The 12,607-nt window shown below is 42.2% G+C and overlaps 1 protein-coding gene across 8 annotated transcripts in view; it reads right to left on the bottom strand.

Moving 5' to 3' along the window:
- LOC100117878 (putative fatty acyl-CoA reductase CG5065) overlaps positions 1-12,607 on the bottom strand; it is a 267,482-nt gene that overhangs the window by 25,824 nt on the left and 229,051 nt on the right. For all 8 annotated transcript variants that reach the window (XM_031927035.2, XM_032601844.1, XM_032601843.1 and 5 more), the window contains one exon: positions 9,119-9,376. In XM_031927035.2, the coding sequence (XP_031782895.1) occupies positions 9,119-9,376 (258 nt within the window). The remainder of the gene's footprint in view (positions 1-9,118; positions 9,377-12,607) is intronic.

The raw sequence follows: 12,607 nt of genomic DNA, 5'->3' as shown, positions 1-12,607 counted from the left end.
AAATTCAGTTAAAAAAACAAGATTTTCTCACGTGAAAGTAACGTAAATTTTCGTTAATTCCGATAAACAAATCACAAACCGAATTAACGTGAGAAAAACGTCAGAGAAGCTCGTCTTACTCTTGACGCGCGCACACTCTGCACTTTAGTGCTCAAACAGTCTGCACTTTAGTGCTACAGGTATATACACACTCACTCAATTTACTTTCGCGCAAACCCGAAAAAATAATAATTTATTCGACGCAAAAGTCGCAAAATTCCCCGTGAGTAGTGGTCGAATCCGTACACGAGTACGATTCTTGCACGTGTTGTATCGCGGTTGTCACGTCTTACTCAAACACACACGCTCGACTGCGCAGCTGTGCGCTCTTCTATCAATATCTTGATTTTTGAGTCTTTGGACGCAAGTTCGAATCCTGAACTCGCGTTTGATTCCTGGACTCGTGTTCGATTCCTGAACGTCTAGATCGATCGCGCGTTCACCTTTGTGCGCTCAGTTTCTTCGCACGGTTTTTATGCGTAATCAGTCGATCACTGGTACGATGCTGTCATTAAAAAAAATTCGCACGATAAAAGAAACAATTTCGAACTAATTCGCAGTTCGCTACGTATATTGGAATTTTGCCGAAAAATCAACGCAACTTATCCCAACTAAAGCACACCGAACAAATTCATCCGTCAAAAAAAAAAATCCGAATCGGAGAGCACTTGACAAACTGGTGTCAGCTCCAACTGCCGCCACTCCGATTCGTCCACCTTAATTTTGTGTGATAGTGTTAGCTAGGGCCTATCCTCCGGCCTGGAGATATGCACTGCTGGCTTTTCACAAAAATTCCAATATACCTGCGTGTATTTAAACTCTCGTTTCGAGTATACACGCGCGCGTATAATATATTTTGGTTCGAGTATAGAATACGCCGTCGAGTTCGCACAGAGTCGCGCTTGTTTACGTCGCTCGCCGCGGCCTTCTCGTATCTATGCGATCTACCGCGACTGTGTACTGTGTACATGCTACAGCGACGCTACCGAAATCTTACTGTTCTCTCTCGCGCGAATATTTCGCGCTCGCGAATATTATATGGTGTTCCCGCGCGCGTTTTCTTCTACGATTTTCCGCGTGTTCGGGGGAAAACTCGGTGATATTCAACTGGATCACAATCTCTCAGTGCGACAGAGAACTCTCTCAACGTCCGTGATTTACCCGCTTTGCAACGCAGCTCGTCGCTAGAGCTGCTTCGCGAACGTCGTGTTCGCACGTGTGCTACCTCTCCGCACTCTCCTGTGCGGAGCCGGCTTCTCAGTTTTGCAACGCCCATGGAGGCGGTGGTATTTGCGATGAGGACGTAGGGAACGGGAGATAACAAGCCGGGAAAATAAATCTAATTCCGATTAAAATCAAATAAAATAATGATATATTGTGCGGCCAATATTTTCTCTATACAAACGTGCGCCGAGTCACTTCAATGTCGACTCGGCGTGGAGAGTATCTAACGAAGCTTAAGCGCGCGAACGAGAAGGCCGTTACTCGGTGCCGCTGCACCAAGTTGCAAAGCTGTAGCCGCTGCTACCACTGACGCGATACAGAAAAAAGACTCAGCCCTACTTACTCGCAGTCGCCGTTCTCGGTAGGCGCGCACCACACACTCTGCGCCGGTGGTGTTGCTGGCTCACTCGCTGGAGCCGACGTCCTCTCGTTTGGCCGCTGATCGACATGTATTCATGCATATCATAATATATAATCAGTAAATTTGGTCCAGATAAAAGGGATGCTGCGATTAAATATTTGTGCAAATATAATATTTTTTTTAAGTTATTTTTTGTGAATATGAAATGACGATTTATGCATGAATGCATATCACAAAATGTTATCTGCAAATTCGATTAACATAAAAGGAATGCTGCAAATAATTACTTGTGCAGATATAATCGCTTTTTTTTAAGTTTTGTGTTTGTGACATATAATGACATGAATGCTATATGTATTCATTCATATCACAATATGAAATCTGCAGTTTTGGTCAAGATCAAAAGGAATGCTGCAAATAGTTATTTGTGCAGGTATAATCTTTTTTTAATTCTATGTGTTTGTGAATATGAAATGACAGAAATGACAAAAATCATTATGTAATTATATTCTTTATATAAAGAGTTAATATTAACATGAGAAATTAATATTAAACAGAATGAATTTTTTTAATAAACCGTAACTTATAATCAAATAGATATTTTAAACAAACATTACCAATAATTATATACTTTCATCAATGTATTACATATGTTTACTATAATATTTAAATATATTTTATACAAATTTACTGCACACCCCAAGCTGATGTGAATTTTCAATTTTTTAACGTTTTCATCAATTATCTATAGTAATTTCTATTGATTAATCTCAAATGAGATCTCTACTATTAGGTTGTGATAGTGCATATGTCCTCTCAAAAGCTCGACATAAGCCCAGCACATACACGCGCGCGAAGCGCGCACACACACATACAGACACGCATTGCGACGACTAGAGAGGCAATAGCCGACGTTTAATCAAGTGTGTTATCCGGTTGTTCCTTGAGCCTTGAGGCGCGCGTGCTGATGAGGGCTGCTGAGCCCGGATGAAGCGAGGCTGCGATGATGTTGATGGTTGTGGGCCAGAGTCGCCAGGTCCTTATTGTCTGAATGAACTTGGGCCCAGAAATATGTCCGCAGAAGCCTCTGGCCGGTGATGCTGGTTGAAGAAATAAAAAAAAAGATGTCCGCCTGGGCTGCCGTGTCCTCGTTCGGAGGTTGCTGCGCAGCGTCCAGGAGTCGTTAGCAGAAGGCTTGAGGAGTGAGAAGGTCACCCTCAGGGATGGCCTTGATGGTGTTGGTAGTGCTGATGCCGACGACTTGGAGCCCTGCGTGGTTAAAAGCATCGTAATCGACTCAACCAAGATGGCGATCGACAACTCGTCTTTGGAGAAAATCCTGGGAAATGCGTCGTCTATGATTATAGCTGTGGACCGTGGTATCACTCCCTTGGTTTCCTAAAATCGCGATAATAGGAGGAGGGAATCCTAGGTCGCAATGACCTGACGCCTGCGCTACTCCGTAGTGTTCTATTTTCCGACGTCGCTACCTACTTCCGCGTCTCGAATTGTGGGTTTATCATTTAGTTCTCGACTAATTGGCTCCAACAATCCGGTGCGTAACTTGCTTCGTTCACTTTACCTCTGTTCGTCCAGACTCTGCAATCGCGTCATCTAAATGAACCGGACTAGACTCGTGAGCTTATTTTGCGCGGTTTACTTGGCACAAATATGTACGGAATAAATGTAGTAAAGGTAAATGTACTAAAATTTGTTATAAAGATACAAATGACGTATTATTATTATTTAAATTATTTAAAGAGTTTTTAAAATTTATCATAATACGAAATCCTGATCTTAAAGAAAATTAAAATATTTCTTAATTGTTGTACCATAGTTTCTTATTCATTGAAAAAATAACAAAAAATAAAATGTGGGACAACACCAGGCATACTCACTAAAACTCCCGCTCTCAGAAGGCCGCGTAAACCCCCCCGGTAGCCGCTTTCGCATTCCTTCGGGGGGTCGCCTGTCTTAAGCTATTCTAGCCGACAACTAGTCAGTTCAGACAGTTCTGCTTACTATCAAGCATCGTTTCAGCTACAGTCTCGGGCGTGAACGCCTCTATCGTCAGCTCCAGTACTCTATGTTTCTCGGCCCAGCGTGGGCAGTCAAAAAACGTGTGTCTCACATCGTCTCGTTCGTCACCGCAGTACTTACACCCCGGTGATGCCACCCTGTTCATCGCGAACAGATAGGTTCTAAAGTATCCGTGATCGGAGAGAAACTGGGTAAGGTAAAAGTTAACCTCCCCCCACTTCTTGTCCACCTACGGGCATACATCTTTAATAAGGATCCTAGTCTACCTAGCCTTTGGACATTCGGTCCACCTAGTCTGCCAATTGCGCATTGTTTTTTCTCTTTCTTCCGCGGCGATCGAGATGCTATTCGACGCTAAGCGAGCCTCGTAGATCCGCTTGCGTTCAGTCGCAAGAAGATCCACGAGGATTACCCCCGCGATTACCATCGATGCCTCGGCCGCGACCGTCCGGTAGGAGCATGCTATTCTAATGTATTGCGGCACACCGAAAGACTCTAAGGCATCATGTATGTCGGTCCATCCTGCTGAGTTGAACGCGTTTTTTACATCTAACGTTAATAAAACTACGATGTCTCTCGTCGCGTGTCTAACCTCTTCTACCCTCTTTACCGCGTCTGTTACCTCTCTGATGGCCCCTATGGTCGATCGTCCTTTTCTAAAGCCATACTGCTTATCAGAGAGGTCTCCCGCTTCGCGTACGGCGCTAAGTATTCGCGGTTTAATCAGCGCTTCCTCCGTCTTTCCCATCGTATCCAATATACTCAATGGTCTATAAGAAGTGTCCGCGTCCGCTTCTTTTTTCGGTTTTTCGATAAGGACTAATCTTGCCCTTTTCTATCTCGAGCTAAATACACCCTGTATCAGGCACAGATTGTACATTTCCAGTAGCAGCTCCGGCCGTTCGATTGCGATGACTTTCAGCATTTCCGCCGGAATACCATCCAGTCCTGGTGCTCTGCCGCTTTTCAGGGATGAGGTTGCCGCGATAAGCTCGCCCTCGGTGAAAGGGGGTATCTCGTCTATCGGCACATTCGTTCTTTCTGCCTGAGGTCTGATGGTGTGTGTGGGAAACAGCCCATCGATTACCTTTTCTATCACTTTTGCCTCCATGGGCTCCGTTTGTTTCATTTCGCCTATCTTTCGGGTAACGATCGCATATCCCTCGTCAAACGGATTTTTATCCACTTCGTCGACAATCTTTGCCCAACAGCGTCGCTTATTTTCCTTTATCGCGTCCCTCAGCCTTTTTCGCGCCCGGTCGTATCTCTTGTACAAGTCCTGGGCTTCAGGCCTTTGTCTTTTCAGAGCTTTTTGAGCCTTCCTCCTATCGTGAAAGCAATCCTTTCTGAGTTTTGCAATTTCCTCCGTCCACTAGTATACCGGGTGTCTTATATGGCCGCAAGACACCCTTGGCCTAGCTGCGTCGCACAACTCCGTGATGAGACGTGTTGTACGTTCTACTAGTGCTTCGGCTTTTTCGCGTCCGCTCAGTTGCTGACGGAGCCCAATTGATGGGAGCTCCGCCCTTTGCATCTCTTCATCAAGTCTGTCCCGGTTCATACGCCGGATATTCCACCGTGGCGTCCGCTTTTTTCTTTCACTGGTCCTGTTTCTGTGGTCGTCCTGGATGTCAAAAAGTATATACTGGTGGTCACTTGCAGTATATTCCTCCATGACATGCCAATCCCTGATTTTCCGGATTGTCGTTTCGCTTGCGAAAGTTACGTCAGGTATAGATTCCCCAAAACCTGGTCTGCGATAGGTAGTGGTGTTTCCCTCGTTTGCTACCACTAAGCTTAGTCGAGCTGCCATCTCGAGGATGGCCCTGCCTCTGCGATTCATTGTCGTCATACCCCATTCCGTGGCCCTCGCGTTGAAGTCGCCCCCAATGACGAGTTCCCCGGATACGTCTCTTATTGCGTCCTCCAGCACCCCTAGTCGTATCGCGAAATCCGCCGCAGTAAGGTTCTGTGAGATATACGCTGAAGTAAGTGATGCGACCCACCCTTACCCGTACGTAGTAATCCCCCGTCCCTGATTCTGCGATTCTGCGCCTGGGCACCCAGACTGCGGCGGTCCTTGCATCGTTGGATACCCAGCCGGGTGTGTCTCGATCCGTGTACTGTTCGCTTATCAGGAGGACGTCCGCTTTCTCCTCTGCGACAAATTGCGGTAGGAGATCGTGGGCGAGCCTACTTCTGTGCAGGTTGCCTTGAAGTATCCGCGCCATTATCCTTGCGTTTTTGCTGCTTTTAAGGCCGCCCGGAAGATCGCGCACGTACCGGTGCCTGGTGCATGCACCGTCTTGTCCTCGGCCATCTTAGCGTCTTTGCATAAGAAACACATCCTTTGTTGGGTTGGCACAGTGCATAGTGCTGCCTTGTGCCCACTCGCGCCACACTTCCAGCAGTTGGCGCTCCTGTCGGGTCCTTTACATCTCGCCTTTACGTGTCCGTAACCGAGGCAGCGATAACATCGCGTGGGGTTCGCGCGAACCCTCACTCGGCAGTTTATTCAGCCGATACGGATCTTCCCTTTTTTGAGCAGAGCGGTTGCCTTAATCTGATCTATTTCGGCCACTGCCACCCTCTACTCCCACGTGTTCGGCTCGAACAGATGGACTTTGGCATCTTCTTCGCCCGTCTCGGCTGTGATAGCACTGCGGACATCGTCCTGCGTCGTAAGACTGTCGATGTCCCTAATTTCCAGTGTGATTCTGGAGATCTTTCCCCTGACTGTGCCTGCCTTTCCAATGGCGGTTTGGATGGCCGTTTTAAGTGATTCCATTTTATCATCACTCTTACCTACGCCAATCAGAACGCCACCCTCTTTTGTCTTGCTGAGATACTTAACCTCCGTATTCAGCTCCTCCGGCTTTACTCTTGCCTTGATCTGTCCCAAGATCTCGGCGTATGTTTTTCCCGGTTCCGGTCTTACGACGATTACATCTCCTCTCCGCCGCGAAGTCCTCTCTGCCTTTTTCCTCAGTTGTTGAGGCTGGTCTTGCTCCTGATTTTTCTTCTCCTTCTTCTTTGCCTTTCTCCCTGCCGCTAGTTGCCAAGGCTCTTGTGCCTCTGCAGTTTTATTGCTCGTGGAGGGTGCCCTTCTGTCCTCTTTCTTGTCCTTTTTGGCGGGGGTACCATCTCCTCCGTCGGATGATGCCCGTTCCCTCTTCTTCGACTTTGTCGTCCTCTGAGGCTTTTGATTGTCCGCTCTGGGTTATTGGAGGGACTGCCTCTTTGCAGCATCTTCCATCTTGTCGAGGGTCGTGAGAGCTTCGATTATGGTGGATCCTATAATAGGTAATCCATCCTTAATCGTAATATTCACGTTCTTCTGCTTCTCCAGAGTTTTCATCATTTCTCTGGTCGTGCGCCTTATTTCCAGTAGCTTGTCTCGCAGGCTGGCATGATCCTTTAGCCATTCCTTTATGGTCTGGCTCTCTTCATCTACCGGTGCCTTCTTCTCGAACCGGTACTCTGCTGCGCTCATGGCGCTGGCTATGCTGGTACTGCTGCTTGCTTTGTGGATTGGATATCCACCGTCTTGTGCTGTTGGCACTCTTAGGGTTTCCAATTCCAGGATTTCCTGTGTATTTTCTTGATGTTCGTTATTGATCTCCATGTTTAGTAATTTTCTTCATCCCAGCATGTGTCCGACCACCCGGATCCCCCTGTCTATAGGGGCAACTGGCATGGCCCCAACACATGACTGAAGGCGGTACCAGACTGGGCACATGATACCGGGGTATAGCACGCGCTATCGAACTAGTCCACCTCGGCTCTCTCGAGCCTCCCACCACGAACGAAGGTGCTCGGCTCTCTGGAGAGTTTCCGGCAGACGTCGTTCGATATCACGCACTCGCCTAAGCCGATTGACCAGAATTGGCTAGATTCCGGCCTCCCGTCTCGCACGTCAGCGGAAGCCAAAGATGCGTCTGGTCACTTCCGCATGCAACTTCAGATCGCCTCGCCACCCAGGTTCTCCTTTTGGCGGCTCACGGGTCGCATCGCACGGCCAACACGGCGGTTCGCTTGATTAGTTAGAGAGCAGCGTTCCGCTCGTTTATGGGGAGTGCTGCTCTCATAAGCCCATCACCCGGTCAGCTGCTAAGGTGTTAAGGCAGCTGCCTTCGACAAGGAGCGAACATTTCGATGGGTTGTTTATCCGGAGAGTTGGAGGAATGCATAATGCACCATGACAGGTGCTGGCGATGACGATGTTGGTCATAAAAATGTACATTTTGTGTGAGTTAATCATACTAATTCCGTGTTAACTTGATTGAATTCGTTGAACAGTTTTAGTTCAGTCGAAGGGAAGCAGAAATAATTATCAACACACACACACACATATATTTGCGTGTATGTGAACATATGTATATATAACATTCAAAACTATCATTTTTTAATACAACATGCAATGCAGGTAGGTCACATGAGATAGTATTGTGTATGAAGCACGTAAAGTGGGCTTTTTTAGGTTGCCTGTGGCTCGTACTGCAATCACCATACGAGGTCAATAAGCCCGTTTAGCCCTTGGTGCACACCATAGTTTTTGTAACGTACGTATTGATTTGAGCGTTTTTTGTGTTTATAAGCGGATTGATTGTGTAATAAATCACCTGATTTTTCTCGCCAGGGATGTGAATCTCACAATAATCATGAAGCGGAACTTAGGTAACTTTTCTTTGACACGGCACCTCAAAGTATTTAGTCTTCTATGTATGACTCTAAAGAAAATTAACTTTTAAAAAGTGAAAAGTTAGGTGAATTTGATATATTCTGCAACGAAATTACAAATAGAAAAAACTGAGATCAATCAAACAAAGTCAAGTTTATTATATTTAATCGTAATGAAGCTAGGAACAGCTCTGAAGATGTTTCTTGTTTCATTACGATTAAATATAATAAACTTGACTTTGTTTGATTCATCTCAGTTTTTTTTTCTATCTGTAATTTCGTTGTAGAATATATCAAACTCGTCTAACCTTTACTTTTTGAAAATTAATTTTTTTATAGAGATTTTAATCCTTTTTAGTTAATTTTTTGAGTATTTCATATTCGACATCCTAAAAATAAAATATAAGCACCTTTAGAACCTTCCGACCACAGATTTTTTTGTGATATTTTTATCACTAACATCGACTAGACCTCGTCATCGGCTACTCTGTACACCTAGACACCGCCCTCGTATGATTTATTTACCTAGACACCAAAAACCATGGGACGAACGACCTAGACGTCATCGGCCACCCTGTACACCTAGATACCGAACTTGAATGATTTTAACTTGCCTTCGTGGCGCTACCGCATCACTTAATACATATACCTATATACGTGTCAGTACATGTTTTAATCTTAAACAATTAATTTTAAACTGATTCATTGTTCTTTTATGAATTAAATATTATACAGATTGATACAGGAAAGTTTGTAAGAAAGAAATAAACTTACATTTTTTGATGCCTGCGGGCTCTTTCAAGGCTAGACAGTTTTTCTTTCATACAGTACTGTCTAGCCCCAAGAATAATATTTTTTATGTACTCCATTTCATTGATATTGAAAAAATCGATAGAAAAAATTAATCGATCTTTCTTGCTCATCTCATTCCATAGTGTGAGCAAGTTTGTATTATGAAAAATCCACTCTCGTGTCGTAAAATATTGTAGTACTTCAAGTCCATCTGATATACGTTTCTGCAAACGAACCATGCTAAAACATAATTGAATTCAAACACAAAATGAACTACATAATTTTTTTTATTATGTAAAATTATTTTCCTTATTTTATCAAACAGCAGCAGATAGTCTATACACGTAAATGATATATTACGAAGATTCATACATGATCTTCAAGCCATCATTATTAGGATAAGTAAAAATAGCTCAGGGAGTAATATAATAGATTGTGAAGTTGAGGACTGGGGTTCAATTCCAAAAACCTTGATTCAAGTCACGCTCGTGCAAAAATGCATTCGCGCTAAATCTCGGTTTATGCACGTTGTTTGATAAAATGTCGTACGACACTAGGGGGTAAAGGGATTTCACCCTCGTGGGGACTTATAGCCCTTGCTTCGCTCAGACGATATTGTCGCAGGGGTGAAACTACTTTACCGCACTAGTATCGTAATATACTATTGAGGTCAATTCATTTGGATTAGCATTAACAAATATATTTCTCATAAATGTTTAGTAAAAACATAATATTTTATTTTAATCACAACAAATACTTTAATTTTTCGAGTGATTTCTGACGTGATTTATCAGAAATTTGTCAGAAATCACGCTAAATAGTCACGGGAAAAATCTCGTAAGAATTTAAGTAATCTATTGCCTGATCGATTGTGTTGTAAATCAAGTGATTTTTTCGCCAGGGATGTGAGCAGCGCCGGCGCCAACTGGGCCTTATAGACATTTGTTGTTTCAAAATTCTCTACAGACCATGGTTTTTGACCAATCACAATAAATTTTTTTTTTAAATTGAAGTTCGTTAAAATTCTAAAAGACCCATAAGGGCAGATTTTTGAAAAAATGAAATAATAATTAATTAAAAATCTAATTTCTACAATAAACCTTAAGGCATTCATGGCCATAAGCAAATGGGTGACTACTGAAGGAAGCTATATATATTTGTGAGTGGTTATTGGGGTCGCTGATTATGAATCTGGCATTACTTTTTCGTAATTGATTTGTTTAAACAATTTGTTTAAATAATTTATTGCAAAATTATTTTTCTATTCAAAACTACTTTAGTTTTGCATTTCACGGGCATAACTACTATAACCAATCATGTTCAAAGCATAAACAATTTTTTTTGGAAATTCACTACTTCAAGGTGGAAAAAAAAAGTGTTAACCGTAAACCTTTAACCTCAAACCCAAATACCTTAAGCCGAGCAATTTTAAAATTGTATCACTTCATTTCAAGTTAAAATTAATAAGTCCTTAACAGCATCATCAACATCAAGCTTTATATTTTTTGCCTTGTGCCTTTAACTAGATATATAAGGATCAGAAGATATTAATAATTTATGCAATAGATCTATATTCGTGTAGATTCTACTACATTTTCGAGTATTAAATTGACGATAGTATTTCAAATCTTTATTCCGTAATTCTTGAGCTTCTTCGGATAAAATGCCGATTGGAATGAGAAAGTGATTTATAATGTTCGCACCATGGAGGAGAATTTTATACACAGATGTAGGCATGTAGAACTAATCGTACAATGATACATATAACTTTACAGTTTCTTTTGCACCATCGTCAAATTTGTCGGAGTGTATATTAGATCAAGAAGCAAGAGCTTGTAGTATTACACTGTATCTTGTAATTAAACTTTCATTGATACCTGCAATTTCAGCTGTCAATTTCGGCAATGCCTAGTCGAACCAGATTGAGGGTAACGCCAAATTACTGTTGCACGGTCTGAAGTATTGACTTCTAAGATAAGTGGTACGAGATACATCATGAAAATACTTTCATCTGAGCTAGTTCTATCGGGGAATATTTGCTTAAACTGGCTATGATCTGATCCGTCACATCCCTATTTACTAGTTAAAACTAGAGAGTATTCAGCCTCACTAGTTTTGGAATTAGATAAAATATCCGGTATCTGTAGGAGACGTTTGGATGTATAATTTAACAGTTGTTGTAAATCAACGCTACCACCTTTTCCAGATATGGAGAGACTAGAAGATACAGAATAACAATTTTCTTTTGCTGAAAAAAGTAGTTTATAAGGTATGAAAATATCAACATTTTTTCCTTTTACCTGTTTGCGAATAGTATCATACTGCCACCTTGACAATTTTGCATCTTTAATCAGAGCTATTGCTTCATTTTCGGTGAAAGGAATTATTTCCTCTGAAACGGAATTATTCATAAAACAATTGGGATCGCTTAAAAGATCTTCAATTTGTTTTATTAAACGCCCCCAGAATCTCGTAAATTTGTATAAAAAGCTTTTTTTATTTCTTCCCGAGAAAAGCTACTAGTAATAGACTGTATTATTCTGTATTTCGTAGATCTCGAACTGCCTTCAAAACTATCAGTGACAGGTCTTCACGCTTCAGGTCGTTATCAAAATTCACAACAAAGTTATCTGCTATCCAAGATACATATTTTTTCCCAAATATGGGTTCTTCATAAAGTACAGCAGACAGTTTTGACTTGAAAGTGACCATAAAAGAACTCTCAAGTTTTTTTTAACGATGCTTGGTTCCTCATCGCTGAGCTCATATTGCGCTTAATATAATCGATCAAGCAATTTACACTTCTACTTTTATTGTCTAATTTCAACAGTATATCACAGAATATACCGTTTTGAATGGAAAAAGTATTCATTGTTAGGTTTCACTTAGAGGGGATGAATGAAAGGTAACTTTGATACAGTCGTGATGATGACTGCTCGAAAATTAACCTGAAAACTATATATGAAAATAGTAGCCGTGAAAACGGCTGATAAGAAACTGTTTGCAACAATAATCACCGGAGTAGTCGTGAAAATGTCTGTTTGAAAAAGACCGTAAAAATTATCTATGCAAACAGTAGCCGTGAAAACGGCTGATAAAAAACTATTTGCAAGAATAATCGCTGGAGAAGTAGTCGTAAGAACGACTGATAATGATTGTGAAAATTATCTATGCAAATAGTAACCGTGAATACGGCTGAAGAAAAATTGTTTGCAACGACAATCGCTGAATACTCCTAATATTTATTCTAGTTTTAAATTTCAATGCTTATTTATAATAATATTTAACCGTTAGCCTGCCACTTGAATGTGAACTCTAACACGGCTAATTTTTAACACGAAAAAGTATGGTAAAAATTCATGGATTAGTGCATCATTATATGCCTTTTAGGACGCTACTTCGCTGACAGATATGAAAACTGGTGTCATCACCGCCTAGCGTCCAAGCGTAGTACTTCTGGTACGGTGATGA

The sequence above is a fragment of the Nasonia vitripennis genome (assembly GCF_009193385.2).
Source record: "Nasonia vitripennis strain AsymCx chromosome 3 unlocalized genomic scaffold, Nvit_psr_1.1 chr3_random0009, whole genome shotgun sequence".
In the NCBI taxonomy this organism is placed as follows: Eukaryota; Metazoa; Arthropoda; class Insecta; order Hymenoptera; family Pteromalidae; genus Nasonia; species Nasonia vitripennis.
The sequence above is the reverse complement of the archived record's forward strand: the minus strand, read 5'-3'. Positions and strand labels throughout refer to the sequence as shown.